Source organism: Danio rerio, chromosome 4 (genome assembly GCF_052040795.2).
Source record: "Danio rerio strain M-AB ecotype USA chromosome 4, GRCz13ab, whole genome shotgun sequence".
Classification (NCBI taxonomy): domain Eukaryota; kingdom Metazoa; phylum Chordata; class Actinopteri; order Cypriniformes; family Danionidae; genus Danio; species Danio rerio.
The window spans coordinates 63,592,237-63,611,132 of NC_141024.2; the positions used below are offsets into that span (position 1 = coordinate 63,592,237).

At 40.1% G+C, this 18,896-nt stretch overlaps 3 protein-coding genes and 1 non-coding gene across 6 annotated transcripts in view; 1 reads left to right on the top strand and 3 right to left on the bottom strand.

The window, feature by feature from the left end:
* LOC137489757 (protein NLRC3-like) overlaps positions 1 to 18,896 on the top strand; it is a 407,221-nt gene that overhangs the window by 256,260 nt on the left and 132,065 nt on the right. The gene's annotated exons all lie outside the window — the stretch shown is intronic.
* Positions 1 to 18,896, bottom strand: part of LOC148682312 (uncharacterized) — a 342,019-nt gene that overhangs the window by 177,321 nt on the left and 145,802 nt on the right. Inside the window, exons 3-4 of the mRNA XM_088650645.1 lie at positions 18,215 to 18,364; positions 7,864 to 10,744 (exon numbers count right to left, since the gene is read on the bottom strand). Of these exons, the coding sequence (XP_088506771.1) occupies positions 9,792 to 10,744; positions 18,215 to 18,299 (1,038 nt within the window). The 5' untranslated portion in view covers positions 18,300 to 18,364 and the 3' untranslated portion in view covers positions 7,864 to 9,791. The remainder of the gene's footprint in view (positions 1 to 7,863; positions 10,745 to 18,214; positions 18,365 to 18,896) is intronic.
* LOC137487276 (uncharacterized protein K02A2.6-like) overlaps positions 1 to 18,896 on the bottom strand; it is a 252,759-nt gene that overhangs the window by 74,454 nt on the left and 159,409 nt on the right. The window lies entirely within an intron of this gene.
* Positions 2,382 to 2,454, bottom strand: trnan-auu (transfer RNA asparagine (anticodon AUU)). The gene has a single exon. It is a non-coding gene; the product is annotated as a tRNA-Asn (tRNA).

Genomic DNA, 18,896 nt, shown 5'->3' on the forward strand with positions numbered 1-18,896 from the left:
TCCTCCTGCACCCTGGCTCTCGGATGCTCTCCGTGAGCATCGCTCAAAACTTCGGGCTGCAGAGAGAATTTGGCGGAAAACTAAAAATCCTGCACAGCTCTTAACATACCAAACTCTTCTGTCCTCTTTCTCAGCTGAGGTTACTTCTGCAAAGCAGACATATTACCGTCTGAAAATCAACAATGCCACTAATCCTCGCCTACTTTTTAAAACATTTTCCTCCCTCCTCTATCCTCCTCCTCCACCCGCATCCTCCACACTTACTACTGATGACTTTGCTACATTCTTTTGCACCAAAACTGCAAAAATCAGTGCTCAATTTGCTGCACCTACAACAAACATGCAAGATACACCACCAACACCACACACACTCAGCTCTTTTTCTCAGCTCTCTGAGTCTAGGTGTCCAAACTTGTGCTATCTGGCCATGCAACCACCTGTCCACTCGATCCCATTCCCTCTCAACTCTTGCAAGCCATCTCTCCTGCAGTCATACCAACACTGACTCACATAATTAACACATCTCTTGACTCTGGTTTATTCCCCACTTCATTTAAGCAGGCTAGGGTAACCCCACTGCTAAAGAAACCCAACCTGGACCATACACTACTTGAAAACTACAGACCAGTATCCCTGCTTCCATTCATGGCCAAGATTCTGGAGAAAGTAGTGTTCAATCAATTCCTGGACTTTCTTACTCAAAACAACCTCATGGACAACAAGCAATCCGGCTTTAAGAAAGGCCACTCAACTAAGACTGCCCTGCTCTTGGTCGTGGAGGATCTCAGACTGGCTAAAGAAGACTCAAAATCATCAGTCCTCATTTTGCTGGACTTGTCAGCTGCTTTTGACACTGTCAGCCACCAGATCCTGCTATCTACGCTCGAGTCACTGGGCGTTGCGGGCACTGTTATACAATGGTTCAGATCTTACCTCTCTGACAGGTCATTCAGGGTGTCTTGGAGGGGAGAGGTGTCCAACCTACAGCATCTAAACACTGGGGTACCTCAAGGCTCTGTTCTTGGGCCACTTCTCTTCTCGATCTACACGTCATCTCTAGGACCAGTCATCCAGAGACATGGATTCTCCTACCACTGCTATGCTGATGATAACCAGCTATACCTCTCTTTTCATCCTGATGATCCCTCGGTTCCAGCTCGCATCTCAGCCTGCCTGTTGGATATTTCACACTGGATGAAAGATCATCATCTTCAGCTGAACCTCGCAAAAACGGAAATGCTTGTAGTTTCTGCCAACCCGACTCTACACCATAACTTTCATCTTGTAACGCTGGACAGAATGTGGCCCAGGATATATGCCCAGTGCACATGTTAGCAGTTGCAAGGCAGCAAAATGCCTAATTCGTCCATGGGTGGGCTTGAACCACCAACCTTTCAGTTAACAGCCGAACACGCTAACAGATTGCGCCACAGAGACTTAGTAAAAGGTCACCTACAGTGGTAGAAAGGCGGAACTTTGTTTCAAAAGGTCTGCTATATGAACCCTAATGTAAGTTTGCTGAGAGAGAGAGAGGCAACAGAAACACCCAACGTGGGGCTCGAACCCACGACCCTGAGATTAAGGGTCTCATGCTCTACTGACTGAACTAGCTGAGCTGATGAGGAGTCCTTACAAGAGCTAGACACCGTTTTCAGTAACACCTTCCCTACCCATGACAATCTTCTGCTAAATCCTGATTTCATCTTGTAACGCTGGACAGAATGTGGCCAAGGATTTATGCCCAGTGCACATGTTAGCAGTTGCAAGGCAGCAAAATGCCTAGTTTGTCCCTGGGTGGGCTTGAACCACCAACCTTTCAGTTAACAGCCGAACGCGCTAACCGATTGCGCCACTGAGACTTAGTAAGAGGTCACCTACAGTGGTAGAAAGGTGGAACTTTGTTTCAAAAGGTCTGCTATATGAACCCTAATGTAAGTTTGCTGAGAGAGAGGCAACAGAAACACCCAACGTGGGGCTCAAACCCACGACCCTGAGATTAAGGGTCTCATGCTCTACCGACTGAACTAGCTGAGCTGATGAGGAGTCCTTACAAGAGCTAGACATCGTTTACAGTAATACCTTCCCTACCCGTGACAATATTCTGCTAAATCCTGATTTCATCTTGTAACGCTGGACAGAATGTGGCCCTGGATATATGCCCAGTGCACGTGTTAGCAGTTGCAAGGCAGCAAAATACATAATTCGTCCCTGGGTGGGCTTGAACCACCAACCTTTCAGATAACAGCCGAACGCACTAACCGATTGCACCACAGAAACTTAGTAAGAGGTCACCTACAGTGGTAGAAAGGCGGAACTTTGTTTCAAAAGGTCTGCTAAATGAACCCTAATGTAAGTTTGCTGAGAGAGAGAGGCAACAGAAACACCCAACGTGGGGCTCGAACCCACGACCCTGAGATTAATGGTCTCATGCTCTACCGACTGAACTAGCTGAGCTGATGAGGAGTCCTTTCAAGAGCTAGACACCGTTTACTGTAATACCTTCCCTACCCGTGACAACCTTCTGCTAAATCCTAATTTCATTTTCTATCGCTGGACAGAATGTGGCCCAGGATCTATGCCCAGTGCACGTGTTAGCAGTTGCAAGGCAGCAAAATGCCTAATTCGTCCCTTAGAGGGCTTGAACCACTAACCGATCAGTTAACAGCCTACACGCTAACCTATTGCGCCACAGAGACTTAGGGTAACATAACCTACAGTGGTAGAAATGCGTACAGTTAGCAGTTGCAAGGCAGCAAAATGCCTAATTCGTCCCTGGGTGAGCTTGAACCACAAACCTTTCAGTTAACAGCCGAACGCGCTAACCGAATGCACCACAGATACTTAGGAAGTGGTCACCTACAGTGGTAGAAAGGCGGAACTTTGTTTCAAAAGGTCTGCTATATGAACCCTAATGTAAGTTTGCTGAGAGAGAGAGAGAAAAGTAACAGAGACACCCAATGTGGAGCTCGAACCCACGACCCTGAGATTAAGAGTCACATGTACTACCGACTGAACTAGCCGGGCTGATGAGAAGCTCTTTCAAGAGCTAGACACCATTTTCAGTAATACCTTCCCTACCCGTGACAATCTTCTGCTAAATCCTGATTTCATCTTGTAACGCTGGACGGAATGTGACCCAGGATATATGCCCAGTGCACGTGTTAGCAGTTGCAAGGCAGCAAAATGCCTATTTCATTCCTGTGTGGGCTTGAACCACCAACCTTTCAGTTAACAATCAAACGCGCTAACCGATTGCGCCACAGAGACTTAGTAATAGGTCACTTACAGTGGTAGAAAGGCGGAACTTTGTGTCAAAAGGTCTGCTATATAAACCCTAATGAAAGTTTGCTGAGAGAGAGAGAGAGAGGCAATAGAAACACACAACGTGGGGCTCGAACCCACGACCCTGAGTTTAAGGGTATCACGCTCTTACCGACTGAACTAGACGAGCTGATGAGGAGTCCTTTCAAGAGCTAGACACCGTTTACAGTAATACCTTCCCTACCCGTGACAATCTTCTGCTAAATACTGATTTCATCTAAGTTCTTGCGGTTTAAAACTGTGTTAATGTAAGTTTCCCCTGTTAGGTTGTAGCAGCGCATTGCGTTGTTTTTTTTAATTTAGTTTGTTATTTTTGTGCGGCTTCTGGGTTGAGTGCACTGCCGTGGAGTAGTTCTGAACTATCTGTTCAGTTCCACACCAGCGGTATCTGAGTGCTTCAAAGGGCTCGACTCTTGGGAGCGCATGAAGATTAGGAATAGTTATTTAGAGTTTTTTTTCGATAGGATTAGGTGGGGAATTAATGAACTTGTGCACAGATTTTGACCGTAAGAATTGCCTGCGTAAATTGTAATTGGGAGTAGGTTATTTGAGTATTTGTTAGAACTTTGGTTGGTTGATTTTGATAATGACGTCAGTGGAAGAATTTTGTAGTGCTCCTTCGGATGAGCTATTGAATTTGTGCTCGAAAAAGCAGCTTTGGGAAATTGTAGATCAATACGGGTTGAGTGGCGTTGATAAGCGAATGCATAAGGATGAGGTTAGAGAAATGATTAGAGTTAAATTGAGTGAACTTCAGGTTTTGCCAGTTACGTCGAGACGAGCAACAGCTGGGGTTAATCCTGCAGCTGAGAAAATGTCATTTGAGCAGCAAAAAGAGCTGATTAGAATGCAACAGTTGCATGAAAAAGAGATGCGCGTTAGTGAAATGGAAATCGAAAAACTTAGATTGGATGATTTGATGAGAAAGCGTGAGATGGAATTCGAGAAAATAAAACATGAGCAAAAGTTAGCTGTAGAACGACAAAACCAAGAGTTTCAACTTAAGTTTGAGAGTTTAAAACTACAAAATGCGAGCGGGTCACCTGTTCATCGCACAGACGGCTCATTCAATCTCATTAATAATTTGAAGTTGTTGCCGGTGTTTAATGAGCGAGATCCAGACGTATTTTTTTTTTGGTTGTTTGAAAGCATTGCTGATGAACGAGATTGGCCTGAGACTGACCGTACCGTTATGCTTCAGTCCGTATTAGTGGGAAAAGCCCAGGAGGCGTATACTGCTCTTTCTGTTGATGAAAGGAAAAAATATGATAGCGTAAAATCTGCTGTATTAAAGGCATTTGAGCTGGTTCCAGAGGCATACCGCCAACGTTTTAGAACGTGGAGAAAAGGTGAGAGACAAACACACGTGGAAGTAACTAGAGAGCTAGGTAATCATTTTGATCGCTGGTGTTCTACATCTAATGTAAAATCATTTAGTGAGTTGCGGGAATTGATGATTATTGAGGAACTGAAAAATATCGTTCCTGATCAAATTGCTGTGTACATTAATGAGAACAAACCTCGCACTGCTGCTGAAGCTGCATCATTAGCAGATGACTTTGTTCTGACTCATAAAAACCGATTTAGTTCTGGGAATCGGGGAAATGGAAATGTTCACTTTAAACAGTCGCAGCAAATTGATCCATATTTACATTCTCGTAGAGCGATATCTGATTCAACGTGCCGGTATTGTCTGGAGGTCGGGCACTGGAAAAACGAGTGCCCTTTGCTAAAAAATAAGCAGATGCGAGGCAAAAATAAAAATACTGCACCTGTGCTTTTGACCAATTGTTTTCCGCAGACTCCAGCTCTTTGCAGTACGGATGACTCCGTTATAAAAGGAAATTGTTCCGAAATTAAAGTTAACACTGGGTATGCACCATTTATTTCTCAAGGTTGTGTTTCTCTTTTAGTGGAACATGAAAGCGTACCTGTAAGAGTTTTGAGGGATACGGGATCGTCCGAGTCCTTTATTTTGGAGTCCATACTTTCATTTTCATCCAGTTCATATGTCGGTAAGAATGTTTTGATTCGAGGAATTGCACTTCAAACATTGTCTGTTCCTTTGCACAAATTTAGTTTACAGTCCCAGCTTGTGAACGGCGAAGTTATTATGGGAGTGCGCCCTTCTTTGCCGGTGGAGGGAGTGGACATTATTTTGGGAAATAATTTGGCAGGGGAGAGTGTGTGGCCTGTAATGACACCTGCACCGATTGTCACCACGTCCTCTGTTCTTGATCAAGAATGTTGTGAGTTATCCGAAGATGTGTCATGTGTAGTGATGCGATCTAAGTCTAAAACGTTGAATGAGTCTAACCTAAATGATACCCGTGTTCCTGTTGAGTCTGTTGCTCCTGGATTGTCTCTCTTGTCAAAAATTTCTCGTGCAGGATTCATTGTTGCCCAGAGGGATGATCCTGGATTAGAAAAAATGTTCGCTGCTGTTCTCCCACCGGAGGAGGTAGAGAGTGCCACGACTAGATATTATATTAATGATGGGGTGCTTCTGCGCAAGTGGCTTGCGTTACACGAGGATGGTGGTGGTGAGTCAGTGGTTCAAGTTGTTGTTCCAGAGAAATTCAGAGATGTTGTACTTAACTTGTCTCATGGCGATCTAGCTGGTCACTTGGGTGTAAAAAAGACATATTCTAGAGTTTTGCAGCACTTTTATTGGCCGCTGTTGAAAAAAGATATCTCGCGGTTTATTAGAACATGTCATACATGCCAAGTGACCGGAAAACCTAATCAGCCACTGAAACCAGCCCCACTGTATCCCATTCCTCCAGTAGAGCAGCCCTTTGAATATTTGTTAATAGACTGTGTTGGTCCGTTACCTCCCTCAAAATCGGGAAGTAAATTCCTTCTAACAGTAATGTGTCAAAGTACTCGGTATCCAGCGGCTTACGCGTTGCGTAATATCACTACCCGGTCCGTAGTAAAAGCCCTGTCTCAATTCATTTCCATCTTCGGTATTCCAAAGGTCATTCAAAGTGACCAAGGAACGAACTTTACTTCAAAAATGTTCACAGAGATTTTAAAGCAATTAGGAGTTAAACATCATCGTTCCAGTGCGCAGCATCCTCAGAGTCAAGGGGTGCTGGAGAGATTTCACCAAACACTGAAGTGTCTTTTGCGGGCGTATTGTGTCGAATTAAATCGTGACTGGGAAGAAGGGCTTCCGTGGCTGTTGTTAGCATCAAGGGAGGTCACGCAATCTAGTTTGGGCTTTAGCCCAAATGATTTAGTCTTCGGCCACAAAATTCGAGGTTTACTTTCTGTTCTCGGCGATCAGTTAAAAGGCAAACAACCACCACAAAGCTTACTTGAATATGTGAATGGGTTTAAAAGGCGCTTGATTTTAGCTGGTCAGGCAGCTAAAGAGAATTTGGAGAAGGCACAGATAAAAATGAAAACTCTTTTTGATCGTCGGTCTGAGCAGCGCGTATTTAAACCGGGGGATCAGGTTTTGGCGTTGCTGTCACTAGTGAGCTCTCCGTTCTGCGCAAAGTTTGTGGGACCGTATACTGTAGTGCGTTCATTGTCTGATCTTAATTATGAAATTGCAACTCCAGACAGAAAGAAAATAACCCAAATTTGCCATGTAAATCTGCTGAAACCCTTTTTCTCCCGAGATTGTCAAGCTGATATTAAATCCTCTGGGGTGATCAGTCCGGCGATTGAGGCGCTGGGACAGTCCTCCGCGGGAGACCGGGAGGGGGGTAAGTTTTTAGATGATGCTGTAGTGCCACCTCGATTAAATAATTCTGAGACTTTGAAAGAGTTGGAGGATTTGTTGTCTCGCCTAACTGTTGTGCAGCGGGTGGAGCTGTCACATTTGATCCGAGAATTTCCATCATTATTTGGGGATGTTCCATCACAAACGCATCTTATAGAGCATGATGTGGGTGACGCTTCACGCAAACGCCAGCGTTTTTATCGTGTCCCTTCTGATAAATGCATTAAATTAGAGTCCGAGATTCAGCACATGCTGAAGAATAACATTGCAAAACTGTTGTGTTCGAGTTGGGCATCGCCGTGGTTACCTTGTCACGTGCCCCTGTGGTGGAGTGATGAGGCGGTATTTTTGGTCTCCCACTGATGTCCCTGACCTACTCCTGTATGTATGTTATTATTTGAATTGATTTGATGTGGGATTATTTTTTAGGGGGGTGTGTTAGGACTGCGTTGTTGTTTTGTGTCTTTGATTTTGATTCCAGATTGGGGGCGTGCCTTCAGCGCACCTGATGCTGGTCAGCGCCCTTATTTAAACCCCGGCAGAGAGTTTGTCGGGGCGGCTGTCCATTCACTTGGCAGTTGGCCAGAGCCGCGCTCCTATTTGGCCTTTATGCTTTCTTTCGCATCCATACACTATCACTAACAACAGTTACCGCATCCATTCATTTGCATTTCACACTGATTGAACATACTGATACTGATATTTTGATTATATCATTTAAATTGAGCTAAATAAATATTCTTTTTGATCATACTTCTCCTTGTCGTCTCCCTCATTATGTTACATCCTTGAGCCAGGTGTAACAGCAACCAACAAATGTCTAGGGATAATTAATAATGAAGCTAAAAAACTTGTGTATAAATCACAACAAAACTTTAACTACATGATATAAGTAACGCAAAACAAAACCATGAGGATAAAGAGTTAATGAGATGGCAGGTCTTGACATGAGGACTCCCGAGTAGCCACAGGGTCCTGGGGTAGCTAGCACAACAACTTTTATATACCCACTGATGAGCAATGCCAGCATCCAATCAGGATTTACCACATACTCCAATCTGGATTTCTCATTCAGGGAGTACAGAGAACATAATCCAAAACAACACTAGCTATATGAACACAGTGGAAAGTAGAGTACAGATGTATCCGCACCTGTATAATCACTTTCAAAGAGATTATAAGCTGCAGAGGTGCTGTTTGCCAGATGTTTATAGAAATGTTGTTCTTTCAGCCGCCACCATTGTTTACAGTAAACGCGACACATTTACAACCCCACCTACTGCAGTGTAGGAGTGTTGGAAAACAGTAAACCGTCACTCAGCCTTTTCAAACATTATTCAGACATGAAACATCCTGTGCACATGAGAAAATGTCTTGCTGCATTCATATCATGTGTGCAACTTTTTGTCCATGTGTTTCTTAAGCTGCGCCGCTTGAGCAAAACTCTGTAGACACTGATCAGACCTGTACGGTTTCTCTCCAGTGTGAATCCTCTTTTGTGTTTTCAGATGTGTTCACTGATTAAACCTCTTGTCACAGTGAACACTTGTGCGGTCTCTCCAGTGTGAATCGTCTGGTGCAGTTTAAATTTTAGAGCTCTAATAAAAGTCTTCTCACACTCAAGCACATATACTATTTCACACCAGTGTGGATCTTCATGTGTTCATTAAGGTTTGCTGATTGGTTGAAACTCTTCCCACAATGAGTGCATGTGAATGGTTTCTCTCCAGTGTGGGTCTTTATGCGTTTATTAAGGTCTGATGAGTTACTGAAACTCATCAGACCTTATCAGACTCATCAAATTAGTAATATCTCACGTTCTGCCTTTTTTCATTTGCGTAACATTGCAAGACTTCGCCCTTCACTATCTCAACAAAGTACTGAAGTGCTTGTTCATGCTTTGGTTACATAACGGATTGATTACTGTAACTCGCTTCTCTCTGGTATTTCTGATAAACAACTTCATAGACTACAGTTGATTCAGAATTCAGTGGCTAGGATAGTTACCTGCTCGCGTACTTCTGATCACATAACTCCAATTCTCTTTCACCTGCACTGGCTTCCTGTTCACTATCGTATACAATACAAAATCCTCCTCTTAACATACAAAGCTCTTCATAACCTGGCCCCTCACTATCTTTCTGATCTTCTTCAATTGTACACTCCTTCATGCTCACTGAGATCATTTTCTGCTGAACTGTTATCTGTCCCACACTTTAAGATAAAGTCATTTGGAGGCAGGGCTTTTAGTTGTACAGTACCAAAGTTATGGAATTCCCTGCCTTTGTACATTCGCCAGATGGACTCTATTTCCAATTTTAAATCTCAGATAAAGACGTTTTTGTTTAGGATAGCTTTTACTGATTTGCTGGTTTAATTATGCTGATTGTCATTTTTACTGCTTGTATTTTTATGATGTGCTTGTAATCTGCTGTAAGGTGTCCTTGAGTGCTTTGAAAGGCGCCTAAAAATAAAAGGTATTATTATTATTATTATCCCACACCGAAGTTGCGGTCACACTAGAGTTTGAGCATGCGACATTCAGTTGTGCAGAGCTGCGAAAAGAGGCCGGATTAACCAAGATTATTAGACATTAAAAAAGTGAGCGATTGGTCCATATTTTACATTTCTGTCCAGAGAGGTCATGTGTTGATCTTCGATTGGTCTTACACAGTCAAGTGATGTGATTTTGCAGGTCAAAGTTCACCAAGCTTGAACTTTGCAAGGCAGTGAACTACGAAACTTGATGCACAAACGTTTCTGGTTTGACGCATTCGAGTGTGTACAAATGGAAGTCTAAATGTAACCGCGGCTTAATTGGTGGTTTCTTTCCAGTGTGGATCCTCATGTGTAGATTAAGGGATGATGCCTGGATGAAACTATTGCCACACTGAGTGCATGTGAATAGTTTCTTTCCAGTGTGGATCCTCATGTGTTTATTAAGGTGTGATGAGCAGTTAAAACTCTTTCCACACTGAATGCATGTGAATGGTTTCTCTCCAGTGTGAATCCTCATGTGCTGATTGAGGTTAGATGATTGGCTGAAACTCTTCCCACACTGAGTGCATGTGAATGGTTTCTCCCCAGTGTGGATCCTCATGTGTTTATTAAGGTGTGATGGGCAGATAAAACTCTTCCCACACTGAGTGCATGTGAATAGTTTCTCTCCAGTGTGAATCATCATGTGTAGATTAAAGGATGATAATTGGCTGAAACTCTTCCCACACTGAGTGCATGTAAATGTTTTTTCTCTGGTGTGGATCCTGATGTGTTTATTAAGGTTTGATGAGCTGCTGAAACTCTTCCCACACAGAGTGCATGTGAATGGTTTCTCTCCACTGTGGATCCTCATGTGCTGATTAAGGTTTGATGATTGGTTGAAACTCTTCCCACACTGAGTGCATGTGAATGGTTTCTCTCCAGTGTGGATCCTCATGTGTTTATTAAGGTGTGATGAGCAGTTAAAACTCTTCCCACACTGAGTGCATGTGAATGTTTTTTCTTCAGTGTGGATCCTCATGTGAATCTTAAGTTTGCTTTTGTTTCCAAAACTCTTTCCACACTGAGTGCAGGTGAAACGATTCTTGTCTCTCCTTTTCAAAATACCATCAGTCTGTAAATGAGTTTTTTCCTCACTTTTGACATGATGTTCCTCCTCTTTATTCCCCTCATTCTCTTCAATAAAGTCTGAAATATATAAATAAAACATTAGTTTTCATGAAGTCTTAAAAACTCTCATCAAAAGCTGAAAAGTGAAAAGACACTGGAAACATTGGCTACACACACTGAAATTTTGATGCAAATTAAATGTAAAATAAATCAGATCATACTGTGTTTGGTCCATTAACGTGTACAGATTTAAGCAGATTCAATTCAATTAATCTTTATCTAGTGCTTTTGCAATGTAAGTAGTGTCAAAGACGCTTAACATAGAAGTTATAGTAAATTGAAACTGTGTCAGTCCAGTTGTCAGCATTTCTTATATAATTGATCATAAAAATAATTTTGGTCATATTGATAAGACAGATATTAGAAAGCTGTAAATGGCCTGTTTTTATTCATATATATTCCTAATCACAACAAAATGTTTTTTTAAACTTTGTAAAGCAGACAGGGAATACTTGTTTATTCTGTGCCTGACGGGTAAACGCATCAGAAAATAAGTTCTGGGGTAACAGCTGAGAATATTTGCCTCACAGACATGAGACACATCTGTACAGCATCTGCATAAAGGCTGAAATTTGCACCTTTCCCCTTGTGTGCTGTTGGGTCATTTTTCATCCATTCTGGGGTGATTTTGAGGCTTAATTTGGCCAAAACTTTCTCTGTGTTTCAGCAAACGGACTGATATTTGAGGACATCTCATTTTGACATATTCTGGGAAAATGCTTTGGAAAAAAAAACCCAATACACTCAGGACAAATTTACTCCCTTTTCGTTATATTCATGGCTGTATTTTTTTCTCCATTGGCCTCTATTATAACAAAAAATTTTGACTGCAAAGCCATGACAGCATACAATTATGCATTTATGATTGTTGGGGTTTTCTGTGATGACAGTCAAAAAGGAAATCGGTCGGAGTGTAAAGAAAGAGGAGAGTTGAAGAGGGCAGCATTATGTGGTGTGCGCAAGAAAGAGAAGTTGACTGAACTGTTGCAGTGTGGGGAAACGAGTAGAGAAACCAGATCGAGACTAGCAGTGTAAACTTAACGACTCGCTGTGAGAAACAAAAAACAAAAGTACGTATCGAAGCAACAGAGCAAAGACCGCTGTCTTGTTACTGAAGTGCTCGTGACGTCTGTGAATGAGTGTGTCACCAAAAACTTCAGTGCAGTGTGTCCTGAACAAAATCAACTTATCGATTTATCTCGTTGGCATGGAGTCAGCTGCCGAAAGCCTTTATCCGGCAGTCGACAGTGTCAGAGTTTCCTGTTAGGCACCCGTGACTAATACTCACCGGCTGAGTTCGTCGACGCCCTCAACCTTTACATCCACACCTCCACATTCACCATTCCCCTCTCATTTCCCTTCAACCCCCCTACTCTGTAGATAAAAAGCAAAAGTTTTTGTTTTTTTGGCCCACATTCTCTTTTTATTTCTCGTTTTTTTTTTCTTCCTGTACTTATATTATTATCATTATTATTTTTCCCCATATTCAAAAATCATTTGCATTTTTTTTCTTTACTTTCATTTGAGTTATAAGTGCTGAGGGTTTTGTGTTTCATTGTGATTATTGTTATATTGTTTGTTTTGGACTTCTGGTTGGAGCGGCGCCATGTAAAGACACAAACTGTTGAGGTCCTCACTCAAAACCTGAAAGTTCGTTTAATATTGCTCTTATCCTAAATTAAACCTAACCTATACTGGAAAATAAGCGTTTATCCACGTGACGGAATTTGTAGCTGGCCTCTTGAAAGACACCGTGAACCTTGAGAAGACTCCACTTTTTGACTGGGCACACAGCACTCTCAGCAGCAAACCAGTGGACGACAAGGAACCGCCACTAGTCTTCGTGATTAAATGACACTACTTTTCCGAAATATGATATTTTGAAAATGCCATAAAATTGAAGAAAACAACGACAGTACACTGAGCTGTCAAAGACAATACAACAGTTAATGTCACTCTGCGGTTATGTTTTAAATGACCACTATAGCATGTTTGTTGTTATTCCTAGTTCTCAAGTATATTTAGTCAATTATGGGGTAGCTTTGTAGTGAAACATCAAGAGCTGTTCAAATTGTTTTGTTTTATATGCGAGGTCCCACAAATGTTAGCTAGTTAAGAGTGGGAGTAGCTGGAAGTGTGTGCAAGTTTACATGCAAGGTTTCAATATTGTGTTGTTTTGTGTTTATAAGTGTATGTTGACCTTTGGAACTTTTAATAAAAACTGATCAGCGGAACGCAAGTGTCTTGGAGGAGTGTAATTAACAATCAGTTGGGATAAATAATGAGGGCCTAGACTAGGGGTCACCAATCCTGGTCCTGGAGGGCCGGTGTCCCTACAGGATTTTGCTCCAACTTGCCTCAACACACCTGCCTGGATGTTTCAAGTATACCAAGTAAGAGCTTGATTAGCTTGTTCAGGTGTGTTTGATTAGGGTTGGAGCTAAAATCTGCAGGACACCGGCCCTCCAGGAACAAGTTTGGTGACCACTGGCCTAGACCATGTAGGGCTTTATACACAAAGAAAAGGATTTTAAATTCGATTCTTTGTGTCACCGGTAGCCAATGTAGAGACCTCAGAATAGGAGTGATGTGTGCATATTTTGGGCTTTTTGTTAGTAATCTAGACTTAATCCAAAGTAATCCAAATTTTAAGTTCTGGTCTAATGTTATGTTATGGTTACGTACCTGGGGTGATCTGAACTCCTCCATTTTACCCAGCCTGGGGCATTTACAGTCAGACAAATCATTGGGCCCAAATAAAATCACTTCTGTTTTCTCCACATTTAGAAATAAAAAGTTCTCAGAAAGCCATGCTTTTACCTCCTCCAAGCATAGTGAAAGGGAGTTCACAACAGAGGACTCATTTTCCTTTTTGAGTGACATATAGATTTGTGTATCGTCTGCGTAAAAATAAAAATGCAGGCCATGTTTTCTGAAAATAGAACCTAGAGGGAGCATGTAAAGAGAGAATAGTGAAGGTGCTAGAATTGAGCCTTGGGGAAGACCACACGTTAACAGTGCCGTGGAGGAGGAAAAGTTTAAACGTATTGAGAGCTTTTTAATTATTTAGAATTACCATCCCTCTGTGATTAAGATCAGTTGGCATTAGAAGGAAATATAACACCTTCTGAAATTAAAAATGCTATCAGAAAATTGAAAACCGGAAAAACACCAGGCCCTGATGGCTTACCGTCTGAGTTTTATTAGAAGTTTACTGCCAAGCTAACACCCCTGTTGTGCAATTTATTTGCTGAAGTTCTTGTCTCGGAATCACTCACCCCCTCCATGACATCGGCTGTTATAACACTACTTTTTAAAAAGGATAAGGATCCACTAAAATGTGAATCTTATCATCCGGTCAGCTTATGGCCCACTTCCACTGAGTGGTACGGTTGGTTGTTTCCACTGTCAATAAGCATACCGAACCAAACCGTACCGTACCACTTCTTTGGCACCCTTTCGAAAGGGTACCAAAAACAAGAAAGGGTACCAAAAGGTGGAGCTACATGCGCAGCCGAACGCTGATTGGTTACAGAGATACGTCACGAGCTCGTGGAGCTAGACAGAATGTAAGAAAAGGATCCGCCATGTTCTAATAGACAGCTGAGAAATTACATGGATATACTAAATGCATATAATAACGAGCCACGGATGACCCGAGCTCAAACAAACCTTGTCGTCGTCTTGACAAAGCCGAACGAGAAATGACGCCGTGGTTAACCCTTCCTTTTTTTTTGACTAGGATGATCAATTCCATTACAATGACAATATTACAAAGATTTCGGTTTCTATTTCAGACCGTGCCTAATTTTATTCTCAAGTCATTTTTAAAGGAGTTGAATAATTGTATTTCTACATTTCTCTGGGATTAAAAAATTCCTTGCATAAGAAAAGACTTCTTGAAAAGAAAAGAGGAAGAGGGTGGATTGGCAATGCCAAATTCCTATACTATTATATTCTGGTTATCCAACATCTGTCATGATGAGGCCACTTTGGTTACTGATGGAACAGCACACGTCTAATTGAGTGTCTTTACGCTCACTACTTTGTGCCCCGATTCTAGGGAGTAAACAATATTTTACGAATAACCCAGTTATTAATGGATCACTTAGAACAGTGGTTCCCAACCTTTTTCTTTGGGGCCCCCCCACATGAACATATACAAACATTGGAGCCCCCCCACCATATAAATACACACGCACACACACACATATGTACTGTGTATATGTATGTATATACTATGTGTATATATATGTATATCTTTTTTTTCGCCTCTGAAGAGTCCCTGCATTTACGTTTCTCTGCCATTTTTGTTTTGATTTTGCCTTTACAACACTTTGACAAGCACATTGCGTGAGTGAGCAAAATTTAAATAATTATTTAAAGTTATTTATTTTAATTATTTTTACTATTATGTTGGAATTTTAAGCATGTGTTTAGATTTTTTTTTGTACTTAAAAATACATAAACTGTATAATAGTAGGGCTGCTCGCTTTTGGGAAAAATCATAATCACGATTATTTTGGTCATAATTGTGATCACGATTATTCAAAACGATTATCAGTTGAAGTCAAAATTATTAGGGCTCCTGAGATTTTTTTTTTTATATAAATATTTCCCAAATTATGTTTAACAGAGCAAGGAATTTTAACAGTATTTCCTAAAATATTTTTCTTCCATTTGTTTTATTTTAGCTAGAATAAAGACAGGTTTAAATATTTTGAAACAAATTTAAGGTCAATATTATTAGCCTCCTTAAGCAATATATATTTTTGATTGTCTGCAGAAGAAACTACTGTCATACAATGACTTGCCTAATTACACTAAGCCTTTGAATTGCACTTTAATCTGAATGCTTGTATTTTGAAAAATATCTAGTCAAATATTATGTGCTGTAATCATAGCAAAGATAAAAGAAATCAGTAATTAGAAATGAGAAATCAAAACTATTATGTTCAGAAATAAGTAAAAAAAATATTTCCATGAAACAGAAATTGGGGAGGAATAGGGTTGCTAATATTCAGGAGGGCTAATAATTCTGACTTCAAGTGTATACATACAGTTATTTTCCACCCTGCAAAGGAAAGAGAAATAAATACAATAGAATAAAAATATGAAACAAACTGTGCTTTAACCATCTTCACTGTAAGAAAAACACTAGCTACAGCAGTCCTTCAGTCAAGAGCAGCGAGGGTTTTCTCGTTGTTTGATTAATAATCATAAAAACAGGCGGCAGAAGGATTACAGCGCACTGTCTCTTTAATAGTTTCTCTTTCACGTCTTTTAATCCTCAACTCGTTTGTTTATTACACAAATGAGGGTTAATATAAATAATCACTAAACACCGCGTTTTGACACCTATTTGACCATTAAAGCGCTCACGTTAAGATGACTAGATGTCTGCGCTCCTCTGCTCCTTTCAGTGTGTGAATGAGAGCGAAAGCTGAGTGGCCGCATATGCTTCTGACTGCGTGTGCGTGCTGCACACACACATAAGTACGCGCTCTTTCGCGCTTTTAAGAGCAACACTTGTACAACTGGAAAGTGGCGGTATATGATGCAATAATCATTTATCTCGATTAATGCTTTTTTTATAATCGTTTGAAATCGAAATCGGATTTTTGATTAATTGCAAAGCCCTATATAATAGTGGATCATTTTTATGCCCTTTTCTACCTCAACACTTATCCTCTCTCACTTCTCTCACCTCATTTATCCGCGCCCCCCTTGTGAACTCTGGCGCCCCCCTTGGGGGGCGCGGACCCCAGGTTGGGAACCACTGACTTAGAATATGGTCACAATTCAGACTTCACATTAATAATAAACAAACATTGCCTTCTGCTCCCATTTTGTTAAATCCATTATTCCCTCCCTCTCTTATGGATTCAGCATTCCAATTATGGTCTAGGAAGGGAGTTAACTGTGTTAAAGACCAGAAATAATAAACGGCTACTTGCTCTACAAACAAGAAAAACAAGAAAATTAGAAATATGGCTTTACAACAGGCAACACGGTGGCGCATTAGATAATGCTGTTGCCTCACAGCAAGAAGATTGCTGGTTCGAGCCTTGGATGCGTCAGTTGGCGTTTCTGTGGGGAGTTTGCATGTTCTCCCCGCGATCGCGTGGGTTTCCTCCGGGTGCACCAGTTTTCCCCACAGTCTAAAGCAGATTAATTGGGTAAAGCTAAATTATCTGTAGTGTATGAGAGTGAATAAGTGTGTATGGATGCTTCCCAGAGATGGGATAATATGTTGGATAAGTTGGCAGTTCATTCCGCTGTGGCGACCCCAGAATAATAAAGGGACTAAGCCGAAAAAACAAATTAATGAATGTATGACTTTGCAACATCAAGCAGCATTAGGCATAAGCCAGTATAAGATTTAGCTGGTATGATAACCTTGAATAAAAATATCACGCTTTCACTGTACTGTGATTACTGCTCTAATATATATATATATATATATATATATATATATATATATATATATATATATATATATATATATATACATTTTTTTTATGTCTGGGTAAAAAACAAAAAACTTTTTCCCCTTTGAACACAAAATATTTTTTTGAGAAACTTTTAAAGTATTTTGGAGCAAGTTAAATTTAACACTTTAGGACCATTATGACTGAAATTTTGGACTCATAAAGGACTAAAGGCTAAGGAATTTTTCAATTGGAAAAGATTTTTAATTGACCGATCAAAAATATATTATAATTTAATTAATTTAATTATACAATAATAATAAAAAAATAGAGATACTTCTTAGCAAAAGATTTCAAATTGTGTGTAATAACAAGCAATCTTTACTTTACCCAGTAAATCTATACACAACAATCTGTCCAGGTTGATGTCCTCAGCAGTAAATACATGGAGCACGTTTAAACATGTTATTGCAAGGAAATTTGGAATTTAACACATTTTAAGACCCAGTAATTAGCCCTGGTAATTAGTTATTATAATAATGATGTAATTCTAGATACTATCTGTGAGAACTAGTAACAACTACTAAAAACAAGTTTAAACCCATAAAGAAGTTGGAATTGTGATTATTGTGACATATGCAAATGGAAAGTATTAAGCAAACACTATCACTGTAATAGCAGATATCCTTTATGAGAATACTGTAGGTCAAACATCCTCAGCTCAGTTAAACTTTTTAAATTTATTGTTTTTATTTATTTTATATAGCGCCAGTGCTCAAGGACGCTTTATAAACAGTAGAGGAACAAAAAAAGCAATAACCTTAAGAAGGTAGAGAAAATGAGAGACTAATAATACATAAAATAATGACAAAAAAAAAAACATGAGAACAAGTGATGAAACAAACTCATTCCTGTCTTTCAATGAGTGCTTATGTGCATTTAGAAAAACTAGGCAGCACACTCAGGGCTGGATAGATTTAATTTAGTATTCTTATTATTTAAATATATCTGAATGAGGATCAAATGACTGAGTTGGTGTTTGAGAATGAAAACTAACCTGTTTGTTCCTGCAGATCTTCCTGTTTGACTGTGAATGTTTCTTCAATCTTCACATCTTCACTCTCCTCTTTAATAAACGCCATCTTTATAACAGTGTGGAGATCAGTCGCTTCAGCAGGAGTTTTTCTCTGTGTTTGGACACTTTATCCTGTTTAAAATGAACAAAACAATAAAAATGTCCTGTTTAAAATAAATAAAACAATGAACAGAAACAAAATAACTTCGCTTTAACTCTTGCTTCAACAGTTTCTTTATGTGAGAGTCATTACCAAAAAGAAATTAGATAAAAGAGTAAGTCCGAGCAAGAAACAATAGCCACAAATGAGCTGATTAAAACTAGTACTCAATTTCATAGAGGTAGGTTGGTTTTATATTTGCACATTCTGACTTTCCCCTTAATAATATAATTTCATAAAAAGTATTATTTGCAAACTCTAAATAGCAAAATCATATTAGCAGCCAATGACTATCAAAGTACAACATTGTTCACAGTCAAATAAACAGTGTTAATGTTGTTTAGAAGTCACACTTGCATGCTAATAAATCTGATCGAATATTTAAAGTAATATGGTAAACAATAAAGAGACTTCTTAATGAACGAATGTGCGAATATAAAACCAACTTTACCTCTGTCTATTTCTTATTTATAGAAATAAAAATAAATAAAATAAATTAAACCT